This window comes from Nannospalax galili, unplaced genomic scaffold (assembly GCF_000622305.1).
Source record: "Nannospalax galili isolate Female #2095 unplaced genomic scaffold, S.galili_v1.0 scaffold188, whole genome shotgun sequence".
Lineage (NCBI taxonomy): Eukaryota > Metazoa > Chordata > Mammalia > Rodentia > Spalacidae > Nannospalax > Nannospalax galili.
The window spans coordinates 7,967,924-7,984,610 of NW_008360325.1; the positions used below are offsets into that span (position 1 = coordinate 7,967,924).

The following is a 16,687-nucleotide window of genomic DNA, read 5'->3' on the forward strand; positions in this document are numbered from 1 at the left end:
GTCCAATGGAGGCAATTCCCCAATTGAGGCTCCCTCAACCCAGGTGTGTCAAGTTGACACTAAAGCTATCCAGCACACCATGACAGGAAATACCATTGAACTTCTGGTCTAGGTTTTTATGACTTATGGACAAAGACCAAGGTCATTTCTGTTGAGATTGGTTCATTCTCTGGGCTCTCATGGGCTGAGCAAACAGAGGGTCCACAAGCTCTATGCGTGTGCCCCTCGCCCAACCAGGAAGATGATCACTTGCTGTTCATGTGCTGCCCACCTAGGGGTGGTTGAAGCCCCTCTGTCCATCTCTGACTTCTGCTTTGTTTCCCACTGACCCTGACTGTCCTGCTGTTAGCCGTGCATTGTCGACCTTGCAGGTGTCTTTCTGGCTACTGATCAGACAGGATAGTCTAACTATCCCTCTCCTCTTTCTCACATCCACGTGGTCCGTGTGTAGCGCTCATAGTTGCAGTTGTTCTTGGTTCTTTCACAGTGAATCCCTTCCTCCTGGGGTGGTTTGGGGGGGGGTCTCTGTCCTAAAATAGGTGGAGGCTTTTTAGAATCCATCCTTACTTATAATGTAGTCTGTTAACATGAGCTGCATTGGAAGCAAGACTATGGGAAGGGACAGCAGTGCCTGGCATGTGCTTCCCACACATGTGCTTCACCCATGGACAGTGGCTTTGTTTCTCAGAATGGCAGGATGGGGTTGAAGGGAACAAGTTCAGACCCTCCTGGCACGGGGTTACTGGTAGCCATGATGCTGTCTCAGAGTGATATTCTCTCCTCCCTGCAGGAAACAGGAGGAGGACAGCTCATGCCACCCCACAAGGCCCCTGCAAATGCCTGTCAGGGCACAGTAGGGCGTCTTGGATCTCCTTAACCAGGCCCCACTGCTGTACCTTCTTCCAGGCGGCAGAGCATCTGATCCCAAGGCAGGATCCTGGTCTTCGGGGCTGATCTGGACATCAAGCCGGCAGGTATGAGAGGGGAAGTCACATCCCAGGGCTTCAAGCCTCACTCTTCCAGCCAAGCTGGGGGACTGGGACTGTGTTCTATGCAGCCTTCAGGAGCTGGGATTCTCAGCCGTGGAGTGTCTGCCTCGCAGACCTAGCTCCAGGATGTCTCATGGTTAGACAGCCAGAGCGCTCCTCAAAGGGGCTGCTTTCCGTTTTGTCATGTTACTGTAGCACAAGACTGTGGTACTGTCTGCTCAAGGGGAAGGGCACATAGCGATGCTCCACCTTGGACTTGCCCTAGAGGAAAAGCAGATGCTGCTACTGGCCCACTGTGGAGAGGGGCGAACTCCCACCTTTGTCACATTTTAGCGTTGTTTGTAAGCAGTCTTCCTGAGGAGCTCAGTGGCTGCATGGGCTGTGGTTGGGATTCTCAGTTTCTCTTTAACCTGGTCCAAGACACTTGCCTTTGGGGCCCGGGGGTGAAAAGAGAGGCAGAGCAACCCAGGTTTGGGGTCTGCAGAGATGCACGTTCATATCCAGTGGCATCAGGCCTGTACTGCTGGCTCTGGAAGCCCCAGCTGGCCTCTACGTGCCGTACAACCTTGGGAGAGGCCCTACTAGTGCCTGCTTGATGAAGCCTCCAAAATTCATCAGGCTAGCACGTGCAATTCTTTCTCAGGGCGCTTTCATGGCCATGTGGGGAAGAAGTTGGGATTGAGGCAGCTGGAGGCTTTGAGGAGAACCTTCCTCCTTGTCCTCCCTGATCCTCACAGCTCCAGGCACCCTCTGTGTTCCTTGGCCCGTGGCTCATCACTCTGGTGTGCGTCTCCTCTTTCTGTGTCCTTCTTTCTGACTCTGTGCCCTCCCCTCCTTTAGAAGGGTGCCAGTTGTTTGACTCAGGGCCCACCATCAGCCAGTAGAACTACATTTTAACCTATTCTGCAAAGACCCTATTTTCAAGTAGAGCCACATTGCCAGGTTCCTAACTTGGATATACACTTTCCTGGGGGACATCATGTGACCCTCTATACCAGATTTATCACACTCAATCCTCACAATACCTGGATTCGTATTTTGTAGATGGAAAGTACAAACAGAGATGGCCAGGGACCTTATCCAACTTCCTCCAGTCAAGAGGTAGCAGAGCTGAGGTCTGAGCCAGGAGCCTGGCCCTACCACTGAGCAGCTCCTGCCCTGTTGAAGCGGTCCTTTATGGTTTTCCAAAGCCCTTTTCCAGAGTCACATCTTTTGCCAAAGATGTACCTACTTAGGTAATTAACTTTCCCTGTTACAGATAGAGAAACCGAGGCCAAAGCCAGGGGAGGGGGAAAGTAGTCAAGCGGCCAGCCCAGGTCACAGGGGACTGGGTGGCCTGGCTCCAAAGTTCTTCTACATTTAGCTATCATATCTCAGCGGGAGGCAGGTGAGTGAAGCCAGACGCCAGCGGCATGCACTGCATGAGTGTGTGTGCATGAAGTGTCTGGAAAAGGCAAAGGGAGAGACAGAGATGAGTGGCCGCCAGACGTGGTGGGAAGGGAAGAGTCAGTGGTAACAGCTAATGGAAATGGGATTTCATTTTGGCATGACCAGGATGCTCTGGAATTAAATAGCAGTGATGGTTGTGCAACTCTGTGAAGAACTAAAAGCTGAAATGGGAAAAGCATACGGTGTGTGGGACATATCTCGACACAACTTGTATGAAAACGTCACCCCCTGGGGAGAAAGGTCACTGCTCCTCCACTTACAATTGGACTGCATCCCAATAAGCCAACCTAAGTCAAAGGCAACACAGATCAAGGATTCATAATGCATCTGCGCTGCCTAATGTCGTATCCTTGCATCACAGTAGACTGTTGCTTCCCTTATGACTGCCAGGCTGACCCTGAGCTGTAGTGCCTCTGCCTGGTGCAGAGGAGAATTGAACCTATCACTAGTCTAAAGATACTGACTCGACATTCAAAGCACAGTTCCTACTGAATGTGGATGGCTTCCGCACCATCGGAAGGTTGAGAATGTCTAGGTGGAACCATTGCAAGCAGGGGACATCTACTCACAAGGCCTAAAAGATGCAGTTTGTTACTGAGGTGGAAGCAGGCCAAGTCCTGGCATAGTTTGCTTCATGCAAGAAGTCGCCTAGATCCTCTGTGGTGGTTTGTGGCTTCTGTTTGTTAAGGCCTGCACACTCCAGGGTAAGCAGGGTTTCCCAGCACCCTCCTTAAGAACCGTGTGGCCTTAGCAAGTTCCTGACCTTGCTGGCCTCAAGGGAGAGCATAGAAACCCTGTGTCTTGATCAGGATGAAGGCTGGTCAGCAGTGCTCAGCACCATATGAAACACTCCACGGGCCTCTCTGACCCAGGCCTCAGCAAAAAACCACAAGCTTAAACTTTTAACCACTGCTCTTGCCAAATCTTGACTGCTGTTTTTCATCCCTGATTCCCATGTCCTCTGGGGACCTAGATGAGGGATCAGGGCTGTGTGAGGCTTAGCAGTGGGGTCAGAGACTGGGTAGTCAAGAGACAGAGGCATGGACTGCTGAGTTCTATGAAGGAGAAACTTCACCTTCTGATTGATTGCCAAGTCGGTGCTCAGTGGCTTCCTAAATGATGAGTGGGCCACCGTCACCAGCATGACTTCCCACAAGGTTGGTTACCTGTATCCAGGATGCATCTCTGCACTTGGCCCTCACCTGGACCTGTGTGGTGGGGGTTGTGAGGGATGCCCCCATCCAGATATGTCTGTTGAAAGCCCTGCTAAGGTTCTATCTCCAGCCTATGGATTCCCTCAGGACTGCACAGGCCCTGTGTTCTACATGAATGGTTTATCACACACATGTACCTATCTCCTGGAGCGGGATCTCCCTCAGTACTGTGGGCTTAAGAGAGGGTACAGGCTGGCACAAAGGAAGGAATGGTGCCTGAGGTCTGTTCAGGCCTTGAGTCGGATGTGGTAGAGAATGAGTGGGAGAGGATGGATGGAGCCAGGGGGCTCGATAGGAGCAGATCACCAGGAGTCTTGCAAATCACGTATGGATATGTAGCATTATTCCAACGGGAGGGATAGTGGAAATGGTACCCAAGGGAGGGATAGTGGTCCCCATCACTGGGAACACAGGAGCAGAGGCTTTTCTTCCGGATATTGGAGAGAATGTTCTTAATTTGAGGGGAAAGTCAAATAAAAGCATCTTACATAAATGAATACTTGAACAGTGGCCATCCCTGACATTCTGTCACTAACTGGGCCTCAGGAGCACCAGAGAGGAAGTGGTAATAAGAGAAGTAGTGAGGGGAGACATTCAAAATGAATTTCCTGAAGGTCTCTTACACTGCTTGTTGAGTATATTTTAGAATGGATACTTCAGTACATATCTATAAGTATGCATACTGAATCTCCCTCCCTCCCTCCCCGTTCTCCATTCTCCTCCACAACCACAAAAGCTTAGAGATCACTGATCAACAGAAGTCCTAAAGGGAATGTGTCCTTCATCCCCCAAAGCTTCCAGCTGCCCGAATCAGAGTCCCAGAGTCAAAGCTTGGGCTCTCCTCCAGCCCCTCCTCTCTCTTTCCACAACCACAAAAGCTTAGAGATCACTGATCAACAGAAGTCCTACAGGGAATGTGTCCTTCATCCCCCCAAAGCTTCCAGCTGCCCGAATCAGAGTCCCAGAGTCAAAGCTTGGGCGTTCAAGAAGTGTGACACAGGCGAGTGCTGTGCAAAACCCATCCATTTTCTGCTGCGCACAAGACAAGTGTGTTTACATGGGGCATCCCTCCCTCGCCGGCATGCCAGCTACTTCCTCTTCACGGTGTGAAGCTCTCTGGGTCTGTCACAGCACACAATTCTTCATCAGGGAGCCAACACAAGGCACAGAGGGCTCCTCCCTCCTGTGGACCTGGTTGTAAACCCCACTGTGACCGTGAGGAGCCCAAGTTGTGGCCAGCAGTGTTCCTGAAGCCAACAGTTCACCCACCACACATCTTCTGAGGATGGGCCCTGCTGTTTCCATTCACAGAATGGGTGTGGCTGGACTCCGTTCTAACACAGAACCCTAACACCCATTTCTAATGGCACCCGGTTGCCTCTTCTTGCTATAAGTATGTGTGCATGTTAATTGGGGTAGGGGTAGGGGAGGGTCGGGCAGAAAAGGAATTTCTGGGGCCCTTCTCCCACTCAAGGAACTCTAGTAAGTTGAGCTTGGAGTGATCAACACAGAGGTGTCATTTCAGTGATCTGCAATAACACAAAGTACTTTGGCTCTTTCGGCTTTATTTACACACATTTTACTCTTTTTATTGTGTTTCTTGAAAGCTTTACAAATGTATTATTATTTTATTGTAACTCCCACTTCCTGAAAACTACTCAGTATTCATCACTAAAAGGCTGAATGGGAGGGTCTTATGATAATGCAAACAATAAGCTCAAATAACCAGAAGTCTGGTACCAGCATTACACTTCATTTTATTCCTATCTTGTGGGTTTTCATGGGTGACTTCTTTCCTCCAGGTTTTCATGTACCAAAAAAGTGATTTTTTTTTTACAGAGTCCCAAAGAAAAGTGGTGAGCTATTGTCCAGATGTGAGAACGTAGTAGGGAGTCACGGTAAAAACTAAACGCCTACTCAAAGTTTCTATAATCCTGAGCCAAACTGCTACTTTCTTCCCTCATTAGTTTTTCAATCCAGATGATCAGGTATTGGGACAGACTGCCATACAAACAGATGAGGAAGAAAGACATATCCTTTGTCTCTTTCTTCTAGCCTGGGCTCACATATTCTGACTTTGAAAATGTTGCAACAGAAAACCCAGGAGGTTAGAATGATGTAACCAGCACGTCTGACTCCCTCTCTACACTGGTCCGTGTACATCTCTCTATGTCCAGATATATTCTTATTATGAATTGTTAACAAACATGGCTTTGTGTTATTTCTTGTATATCGTTGTCAATAAACTCCTCAGAAGTCCAATTTGTGGTTTGTCACAGCAGTGAGAATTTTAAGTTTAATTTTAAATTTTAAAGTCTTTAGAAACAAGCTAAAAGTTCTACAACAATTTGGAGTTCCATAACAGGTCAAACACAGAGAATAAGTGTCTGTGAGATGCCCAGTCCTAAGTGACACATCTACAGTGCAACCTCTGTACCTCAGGCTCAGGAAACATAGTAGAACAGGGGTGGGAAGAACACCAGTGCATCTCTCAGCTCTTACCAGTGAAGCTTCTTTATACAACAGATGGTGATTAATACAGGAATACACATAAAGCACAGTTGTCAGAACCGTAAAGGACATGTCCCTGGCCAGGACTCTTATATTAAACCTCTGCCATTCAGGGCTCAGGGACCATCTCAGAAGAAGTAGAAAGGCTGTAAGAGTCAGGTGTGGTGGATGACCACAAGGAAACAGAGTTTTCCAGGTGGCTGGGAACTTGCTCATATGAACTTACAGCAATGGTGACAGCCTGCACAAGACCCATGCACACTCAGACAAAGACCCAGCACAGAAGTTGGGGGAAAGGGAAAGGATTAGATGCCCCAGCCTTAGCTGAGGGCCTATTGGCAGCTGATCACTGCTGGGTGAGGAACAGCTGGTTTTCTTTAAGGTAGTGAGGCTAGACAGGCTGAACAGGCTTCAGTGGATGAACCCACACTGAGGGACATCTGGGGACACAAACTTGACTTGATAAGCCTTAATATCTATGACAAAAGCATGAAATCTGGTGGGGGAGATATGGGGGGTACAGGCAGCAGGGGGTCTAGAGATGTATGAAATGCACAAAAATTCAATAAAAATATAAAAAAGAATACTTTTTTTTTTAAAGACAGTATTAGCTGGGCGTGGTGGCACATGCCTGTAGTCCCAGCACTTGGGAGGCAGAGGCAGGCGGACCTCTGTGAGTTCAAGGCCTGCCTGGTCTACACAGTGAGTTCCTGGACAGCTAGGGCTACAGGGAGACCCTGTCTCAAAAGGATCAAAAAAAAAAAAAAAAAAAGACAGTATTATTTCCCATATTCCAGAGTCAAATATCTCCACCAATATGCATGTCTGACTCAAGGCCAGAGTCCCTGCTAGCTGGCAAGTCGGATTTCTGATTGTACATGTGATCTCCTGGTGGAAGTTTGTTTTTACCTACAAGTGCAGACCAAACTTACCCAGGAGGACTCAGTACTGGAGACATTAAGCCAAGCTGGTCTTCCTTCCTTCCTTCCTTCCTTCCTTCCTTCCTTCCTTCCTTCCTTCCTTCCTTCCTTCCTTCTTTCCCTCCCTCTTTTTTTGAAATTTTTATTATATTTATTTATTTGGGTGTGTGTGTGCGTGTGCATGTGTGTGAAGATATGTCTATCTCTCTGTCTTTCTGTCTCTCTGTATGTGTGTGTACATGTGCGCATGAAGATCTCTGTGTGTGAAAGTCACATTTGAAGGTCAGAGGATAACTTGTAAGATTTGGTTCTTTCCTTCGACCACGTGGGTCCAGGGGATTTAACTCAGGTCGTAAGGCCTGGCGGCAAGTGCTTTTGTGCACTGAGCCATCTTGTTGACCTATGGTCCTTTCTTTTGAGTAAACAAATACTTTATACACTTGCTTATAACCATTTTCAAACTTGATATTTATTCAACTTCAAATATAATATGCAATCAAAAGCTTACAATCAGAATGCAATTCACCTGTCATCTCAAATGAAGTTTCCCAAATGACTAACATGGCAGGCACTATTGAATAGTCAGTTATCATCAATTTGTGCCAGTAAACCATCAAAACTAACATTTTATTATCTTGTGGCCCTTTTTGTTAAGAAGCTCAAAGTCAGATTGATTGAGCTTTATAACTTTCTTTGCCCCTGAGTTCTCCCTGATCCCACCCTGGTCAGAAAGACCAACAAACTATGTATTCTGACTTCCTGTTGTCCCCAGCTCCCGGCTACTAAGTGACCTGGTCTTAAGAAGCTTGGTACTGGAGCCTGCATGGTGTGTTCTCCCTGTCTCCCTAAGGGGCTGACTTTCTTTGCCCCTGAGTTCTCCCTGATCCCAGCCTGGTCAGAAAGACCAACAAACTATGTATTCTGACTTCCTGTTTTCCCCAGCTCCCGGCTACTAAGTGACCTGGTCTTAAGCAGCTTGGTACTGGAGCCTGCATGGTGTGTTCTCCCTGTCTCCCTAAGGGGCTTGGCGCAGGTTAGCCACAGGAGCTAGATTATAATGACATTGTTATGGTTTGAGTCTGAAATGTCCTTCACAGGTTCATGTTTTGCGGGCTTGTTCCCTGACTGCTGGTCCTGTTTAGGGAGGCTGTGAGACCTTTCAAAGACTGATCCTAGCTGGTGGCAGAAGGAAACTATGGGCAGGCTTTTAAGAGTCCTATCGGTCCCCTGGATCCAGCTGCATCTCTGCTTTGCTGTCCATGAGGAGAGATGCTTCTGCCTACCTGCCTTCCCTGTTTTGATGAACTGAAATCTTTTTGGAATCATTAGCCAAAATTAACCCTTTCTCCCTTAAATTGCTTCTGTCAGGTGATTTGTTATAACAATGAGGAAAATAACTGATAATAGACATGTAGAAAAATAAATGCCCTTGGAGGACTCAGGAATTGAGGGTAGGTGTTCCCTGAGTCTCTGGGTGGCATTACTGGGACAGCTGTCTGCACTGACACCTGAGCTCACCTGAGGCCCCTTCAGTCAGTCCCTTAAATTGCTTCTGTCAGGTGATTTGTTATAACAATGAGGAAAATAACTGATAACAGACATGTAGAAAAATAAACGCCCTTGGAGGACTCAGGAATTGAGGGTAGGTGTTCCCTGAGTCTCCGGGTGGCATTACTGGGACAGCTGTCTGCACTGACACCTGAGCTCACCTGAGGCCCCTTCAGTCAGTTCTAATGGGGAACCTGTTGGCCATGAAGCCACTTGGGCATGGTATCCTCTCCTCTCTATTTAGCCGAAGATCTGTTCAGTGTGTAGGTGTGTTGTCCCCAGGGGCCTCCTCAAAGTCCCCAGGCCCAGGCAGTTCAGCCCAACCCTGGCCTCATTGATGAATTGCTCTGTGGCCATGTAGGGAGGCTGGCACTGGAAGTGATGCTCTGAGGTACGTGAACATGCGCCTTCATTGGTCAGCTGCCCTTGAGTGGCCTCTGCTGCTCCCTCTCTCTCTCAGACCACTGAAGAGCTGGAGAGATGCCTCAGTGGTTAAGAGCATACAGTGCTCTCTCTGAGGATCCTAGTTGGAACTGCCTGTAAGTCCAGCTCCAGTGGGATCCCACACCTCTGGCCTTGGAGGGCACCTGCACTCATGTGCACACACCCACCCGTAAACATACATACACATAATTTAAATTTTATAAAAGAATATCAAACCGTTGGTTGACACCCCATGGTCACTGAGATAGGCACCAGTGTGAAGCAGTTTGGATTCACTGACTTGCAGCCAGGGCCTGGGCCCCATGCTTTCTTGTATGGATGTGGGAGGCAGGTTCTAGGAAGGAAAGGTGGAGGGGAGTTGGGGTCTGGGACATCTTGCATGCAGATACCGTGGCCTCCAACAGTGGTTCTCCCCTAGGAGAGGTTTCTGAGCCCTGTGATAAGTGTATCCCTGTGTGCTGTGTGTACTGATGACTCACATTTACATAGCACCTGTCACTTTACAAAGCACAAGATGAGCTTACTTTATGGAAGAGGAGGCAGGACCAGGCCACTGTGTAAGGGTCACAGGCTGGACTGGTTGGCTTACGGTGCCCCTTTTGGCCACATCATCAGCAGTGTTCTGGGGACTGTGAGTGCTTGGGCATCTCCACTTGGGTTTGGGGGTTCCTTTAAGACACAGACTGTACTGTGTCTTTCTTCCCTCTAGCCCAAAGTGCCCAAAACTATGTATACAGCAAGTGCTCCATTAACACTTATTGTGTTCTCTTTCTCTCTCTTGTCCACTGGTGAGAGGAGCCAAAGAACCCTGGTCTTTGGGTCCTTACCAGGGACCTCTCAGACTTTAACCCTGAGGAGAGTGAGAAATCGTCCTCCCTTGGAACTGGGTCAGGGTTCTGCCAGGCCTCCTGAGCACTCAACCATAGGACCAAAGCTAGTGGCAGTTTTCCTGGCGATCTGAGCCATCAATCTCCCCATGGAAAGGAAGCTCTGTCACTCCTGCCTCTTGCTTTAGGACTGATTCACTCCAGGTTCCCCAGAGTGTCAGCCAATAAGAATGGTGCTGTGTTCCAGGCGATGCCTTCCTCAAAGCACACACCCTTGGACAAGACTGTAATCACTCCCGTTTTCCTGGAGATGCCTGGGATGCTTCCTGTTCCTCCTTCCTGAGCCCAGACTGAGGAGCCCCGGGCCACCAGTCCCCATACACCTTGGCAGTAGTCTTGCCTCGTGGCCTTCACTTACTGTCTGTTCCCTGCCCAGTCCTGCACTTTGTGAATCTGGCGCTCCACAGAGATGGAGGTCCGCAGCGTCCCCAGGGAGTTCTCCATCTGCACCTGTTCTCCCACACAGCCTCCCCTCCGGCACACTCCCTGGTACACCTCCCGAGACTTCTTCCGGAATCGCTTGCCCACGATCACATACACCAGTGGGTTGAGGCAGCTGTTACTATAGCCCAGGTAGGAGCTGATCTGCGTGATGACATCGACGATATGCTGATTCCAGCAACCGGAGAGCACCCCAACACGCACCAGCGTGTCCAGGAAGGTGCTTATCTGGAAGGGCAGCCAGCACAGGATGAAGAGAAGCAGCACAGCCAGGACCAGCACCGTGGCCTTCCTCTCCGTCTGGATCTCCTTGAACTTCTGCATCTCGTTGTTCCTTAGCACGTGCATGATCTGCACAGTGCAGAAGGTGATGATGCTCAGGGGGAGCAGGAAGCCCACCAGGTTCAGCAGCACGTTGGTGAGCACCTCCCAGGTGTGGGATGGGTAGCGGATGACGCAGGCCGTGACGTTGTGACCCTCGTCGCTGTACTCTCTCATGGTCCTGAACGCCAGCATGGGTGAGCTCAGGAGCAGGGTGCAGCCCCAGATCACCAGGCTGTAGACCTTGGCCCAACGCACGCCGCGCATCCTGCCCATGGACATGGTCTTTACGAGTGCCAGGTAGCGGTCTATACTCACGAGCATCAGGAAGCAGATGCTGCTGTAGAGATTCATGTAGATCATGGTGTTCACCACGCGGCACAGCACCTCCCCGAATAGCCAGTCGAAGTTATTGGCGATGGTGATGGCCCAGAAGGGTAGCCCAAAGGCCAGGATGAGGTCTGCAGCCGCCAGGTTGCCCAGGTAGATCTCTGCCACCGTGCAGCTGTTCTTGTGCAGGCAAAACACACTAAGGACAAAGATGTTCTCTGTTGCCGCTAGCAGGAAGAGGACCCAAAGGAAGGGGGCCTGTGTGGCATTGAGCCAGCTCCACCAGGCCTCCGTGTCCGGGCAGTTGTCCTGCTCAGGAAGGGTCCGGTTAAGAGCAGACCCAAGGACTTGCGTGGTGATGTTGAACATTTCAGAGCTGAAAGAGTGGAAAAGGGGCAGTTACACCAGCAGGTCACAAGGGGGAGGAGGAAGGTCCCTCTCCTCAGCTAAAGGCTCTTCAGGGCGGCAGGGATGTGAGAGCTTGGAGGAACTCAAGCTTGTTTGCAGCCAGTGCTAGGGGACACCTGAGTCCCTGGGCCCTAGAGAACTCCTCCATCTGTGGGCCTAAAGGGACACAGCGTTTCTTTGGGGCTTTGCCAGCATGTTTCTCTGGCCAGCGTCCATCCTCACTGACAATCAAGGTTCTTATGCCTGGGGCATAAGAAGCTTCAATGGTGAGATGATGCCCTCTCTCCCTCCTTTCTCAGGGAGTCATCATCTTTTAGCCTCTCAGAGCCGGGTCATGAATGAGCAATGAAATAGACCAGAACAATGACTATCATGCCAGGCAGGGAGATTGCAGCTTGGTCCCAAGAGCATAGCACATCCACTCACTTCCTGTCTCTCTGGACAGCCTGTGTCTCCTGGCAGAGGGAGGATCTTATTCCCACGCCTGCCCCCACCAAAGCTTCAAAGATGAGAAGGGTTTCATGGTGGAGAAGAAGGCCAGGCCTTAGAACCCAACATTCCTTCCAAGTTCAAATCTTCGTTCCTATATGTATTAGATATGTGACTTTGGACAGTTACTTAACTTTTCTGAACCCCTAACTAGTAAAATGAGAATAATAGAATTTACTTCTTAGGATTGTGATGGAGATTAAAAAAATGAAAAAAAATAAAAAGGCCCCAAGCACTGTATTTGTTTCAACAAACATGAGTAATTTTCTATTGTTGTCAGCCTATTAAAACAATCAATATCAAATCCAATGTTTTCAGACTCTTGCATCTGTTGTGGTGGACGAGACCAAACCTTGACCAGGACTACTTAGATGTGCATGCCTCTGGCCCTCTATTGAAACTTTGGTCTCACTTCAGGACCCCGAAGACAGACTTGAAGAAATCACTGGATCTCTTTGTCCCTCCTTCCAATGTGACCATTGCTTTTACTATTAACTTGGCTGTTTTTTAAATGTTATTTTATGTGTGTGAGTGTATTGCTTGCATGTATATAAGTGCTCCCTTGTTGCGTGATGTCCGTGGAGGTCAGAAGATGGCATTGGATCCCCTGGAACTGGAGTTAGGATGGTTGTTAGTGGCCTTGTGGGTGCTGGGAACCGTTCCTGGGTCCTCTGCAAGACCAGCCAGTACTCTTAACCACTGAACCATCTCTCCAGCCCCTAACTTGGCTGTTTTAGTTGGCTTCTAGAGGATGGGTGGCTGAACTTGATTTCTTAGAGTACAGAGACCCCAAGTTAACATTGAATGAAGGGCTGACGAGCTTTGAAGGGTGGCCCCAGATGTAAGAGAAGGTAGGTGAGAGGTAAGACTGAACAAGAGAAGAGAGGTCTCCTCCACTGGTTGCCTTGAGGATATTACAGAGGGGCCAAGGAGTAAGGCCCATGTTCTGGAAAGATCCCTCCTGGTAGCATGGTGGTTTTTTAAATTTCTTTTTTATAGCTGGGCATGGTGGCACACGCCTTTAATCCCAGCACTCTGGAGGCAGAGGCAGGAGGACCTCTGTGAGTTTGAGGCCAGCCTGGTCTACATAGTGAGTTCCAGGCCAGCTGGGGCTACAGGGAGACCCTGTCTCAAAAAGATTAAAAACTTTTCTTTATTATTTATTTATTTTTAAGTTTATGAGTGTTTTGCCTGCTTGTATGTAAGTGTACTCATGTCATGTGGTGCTCATGGAGTCCAGAAGAGGGCGTTAGATCCCCTGGAATTGGAGTTTCAAATGGTTGTTAGCCAACAGGTGGGTGCTAGGAACCAAACCTGGGTCGCCCAGTGCTCTTAACCACTGAGCCATCTCTCCAGTCCTGTAGGTTGGTTTTAAGACATCCTGAAATTCTGTTACACCTCCTATGGGTGTGGTTGGGCTTAGTGACCTGCTGTTGACCCATAGGAGCAGTAATGGCGTGTACTTCCAAGGTGGGTCATTCAATGCACTGTAGCACCTTCCTGACTGTACAGACTGCTAGCTGTGGGAAGCCAGCCACCCTGGGGTGAGGACACACAAGTGCTTTGCAAGTGGAGCCAGCAGCCCCAGTGTGGTCTGCTTTGTTTCTGCTCTCACAGCTCAGCCTCTACCAGCTAAGCCCAAGCATCATGTAGCAAAGACAAGCTGCCTGCAGGGTGCCCTGTATCCTGACCTGCAGCACAGGTAGCTTCTCTCTGGAATCCTCCAGAGGTGAGACGTCCCCAGAGTGTGTCCTCAGTCCAGTCTGTGGCCGCGTTTCTGTGGCTGTGGAGAGCTCATGCCTTTATAGTGGCTTGGGGAACTGCTCTCTCCCATGGATTTGATCACTAGAGACTAAAGTCTAGCATCAAATGCTGATGGTAATTTCTAGCCAGATATTTGATATTCCATGTATCAGAGTGCTGGCCCATGGAGGCTCCAAGAAGTCCCCAGAGGGCCAGGAGGCTGCCTGGCCGATGTACATTGAGAGATATAAGAACAGTGCTCCATGGCCTTCAGGGACAGCCATCTCTGCTGTACCCACCACAGGATGGAGAGGACAGGCTGGGCCCCTCTGCTGTCCTGCCAGCACTGGCTGCTCATACAGTCACTGTCCCCAGCCTCTGCTTTGGCTCAGTACCTCCCAAGGCTTCTGTTAGTGGCTTGTCTTCCAGCAGATGTCAGCTACATGGTGACTTATCTATACAGCGCATGCCCCTCTAATCTGTTGGTCACCAACGGCAAGGTTTGACTCTCTTACCTTCATTTCCAAGTTCATTTCTTGGGTTGCTCACCTGTGATGAAAATGGATTTGTCCTGCCTCTCTCCCAGTCCTACAAAGGCCCACACCCACCGGGCATGGTGGCACATGCCTTTAATCCCAGCACTTGGGAGGCAGAGGCAGGTGGATCTCTGTGAATTTGAGGCCATCCTGGTTTACATAGGAGTTCCAGATTAGCTGGGGCCATAGGGAAACCCTGTCTCAAAAAAAAAAAAAAAAAAAAAAAAAAAAGCCCACTCCCTCTAATCCCCACAAGCCTGTGGGGAATGGAACTCTTAAGAGCTTTTGTCTTTGAGCCTAACATGGGGTTCTCCTTCAGCTGTGGCTCAGGACAGGATGTAGCCCTCTTTGGGGTCCTAGTATGACTGATAGTGAACTGAAGACCCCCTTGACTCACCCAAAAGAGGCTGTGGTGGGCATAGGGTCCTCATGCACAGACAGGAGCATGGGTCGCTTCCAGGAAGAAAGCATCGGGACTTAGAGTGGGACTGAGTGAGGTGTCTCCTGGGGGACAGAGGAGAAAGCACAGTTAGTTGCAGTGCTCGGAGCACTTATCCTTCATGGTCCTCCATGAGCAAGCGAGATGGAGTCTGCAGGGTCTTTCTCTGGATACATTCATGTGTATTTATCACACGATGAATTACAGACACACGTGGTGCATGCAGGCACAGGGCCTGCCTTCTGGGATCTCACAGGCTATGGAGAAGCCAGCAGTCACTCAAATAGTCATTAAGATTTGCCAACCAATATCAAGTGCAAAGCTAATGACAGTGGTATGGGTTGGCTGTGTCCCCCAAGGGTTCCTGTGTTGGAAGCTTTGTTTCCTGTGTGGCCGTGTTGAAGGTGGTAGAATCTTTATTATTTATTTTTTAAATTTTATTTATTATTTTTATTTTATGTGTATGTGTGTATTGCCTACATGTAGGTTAGTGCACCCGTGTCGTGCAATGCCCGAGGAGGTCAGAAGAGGCTGTTGGATCCCCTTGACTACTAATTTTTATATTGAATTCCTTATGATCTGGGGGAGTTAATATAACCATTTTGGGTGCCAGGATTGGACGCCATCTCTCAAAGGTGGTGGAATCTTTACAAGGTGGTTGTCTTAGTTTGTTCTTCATTGCTGTGACAAAACACTCTGACCATTACCAACTTGGGGAGGAAAGGGTTTATTCAGCTTACATCTCCCAGGTCACAGTTCATCTGGGAGCCCAAGGTAGGAACTCAGGGCAGGAACCTGGAGGCAGGAGCTGGAGCACAGGCCATGGAGAAATGCTGCTTACAGGCTTGCTCCCCTGGCCCCTGCTCAGCCTGCTTTCTTATGCAACACAGGGCCACCTGCCCAGGGGTGGCACCACCCACAGTGGGCTGGGCCCTCCCACATCACTCATCAAGAAGATGCCCCTCAGACATGGCCACAGGCCAGTCCAATAGAGGCAATTTCCCGATTGAGGCTCCCTCAACCCAGGTGTGTCAAGTTGACACTAAAGCTACCCAGCACAGTGGTATTACTGTTTCAGTCTCAACTGTCCCCCACAGGCTCATGTTTTGAAGCTTGGTCCCCAAGAGTTGAAGCTAGGGGAAACCATAAAGTCTTCAGATGGTAAGGTCTGTCTGGCAGAGGTGGGTTGCTAGGCTCAGGCCTTCGAAGTCACTCTGCTTCCTGTCTGCTGCTCTGTGAATGGTCTCTACCACATGCCCCTAGTGCCATGAACTCTGCCGTACCTTCTCTGCCATGACAGACTGAGACCCTATTGGAGAGCCCTAACAAACATTTCATTCCTTCGGGTGTTTCTGTCAGGACTCAACGTGACCTGGTACTCCTGCCTAGAAGGTGTGTAAGAAGCTGGGGTGCATGCATTTGTTTGTACACATTTGGGTATGCATAAGTGTTCACAGGTGTACTAGAGATATGCCCACCCAGCTGTCAGCTACTCCTAAGCTAAGTGGCTCTGCACACAGCACAGGCACCTGACTTCAGAAGCTGGTGCCTCCCAGTTGAGCAGTGGGAGGGGAAACCAGTACCGGCAGCTCAGAGGGGAAATGAGATGTGCAGGGGAAGACACCAACTGACCCTGGGGAGAGATTTATTGGAACTCCCTAGAGCTAAGCCAGGATTTGGAACTCACAAGAGCTGTAGTGAACCCTGAAGCGCTTCTGCTCCTCCAAGGAGGGGAGTTGGGGGAAGAGAAGAAAGACCCCATAGCTGGTCTTTGGGGGGATGCTTCCTGGCTCTTTGGGGGGAAATCCAGCTGCGGATCCGAGGCCATTGCTGGATACACTATTTTAAGGACATGTTAAGAATTATTGGGGTATGGAGCTAGAGAGATGGCTCAGTGGTTAAGAGCACTGACTGCTCTTACAGAGGACCCCGGTTTGATTCCCAGCACCCATATGGCAGCCTTCTTTTGACCTCTGTGGCATTGCATGACACAGGTGCACTCACATACATGCAGACAA

At 49.5% G+C, this 16,687-nt stretch overlaps 1 protein-coding gene across 2 annotated transcripts in view; it reads right to left on the reverse strand.

The window, feature by feature from the left end:
• Window positions 1–8,628: 8,628 nt before the first annotated feature.
• Window positions 8,629–16,687, reverse strand: part of Bdkrb2 (bradykinin receptor B2) — a 32,447-nt gene continuing 24,388 nt past the window's right edge. For both annotated transcript variants that reach the window (XM_008825657.3, XM_029559911.1), the window contains 2 exons: window positions 14,628–14,734; window positions 8,629–11,430 (listed from right to left, as the gene is read on the reverse strand). In XM_008825657.3, the coding sequence (XP_008823879.1) occupies window positions 10,317–11,430; window positions 14,628–14,701 (1,188 nt within the window). In that variant the 5' untranslated portion in view covers window positions 14,702–14,734 and the 3' untranslated portion in view covers window positions 8,629–10,316. The remainder of the gene's footprint in view (window positions 11,431–14,627; window positions 14,735–16,687) is intronic.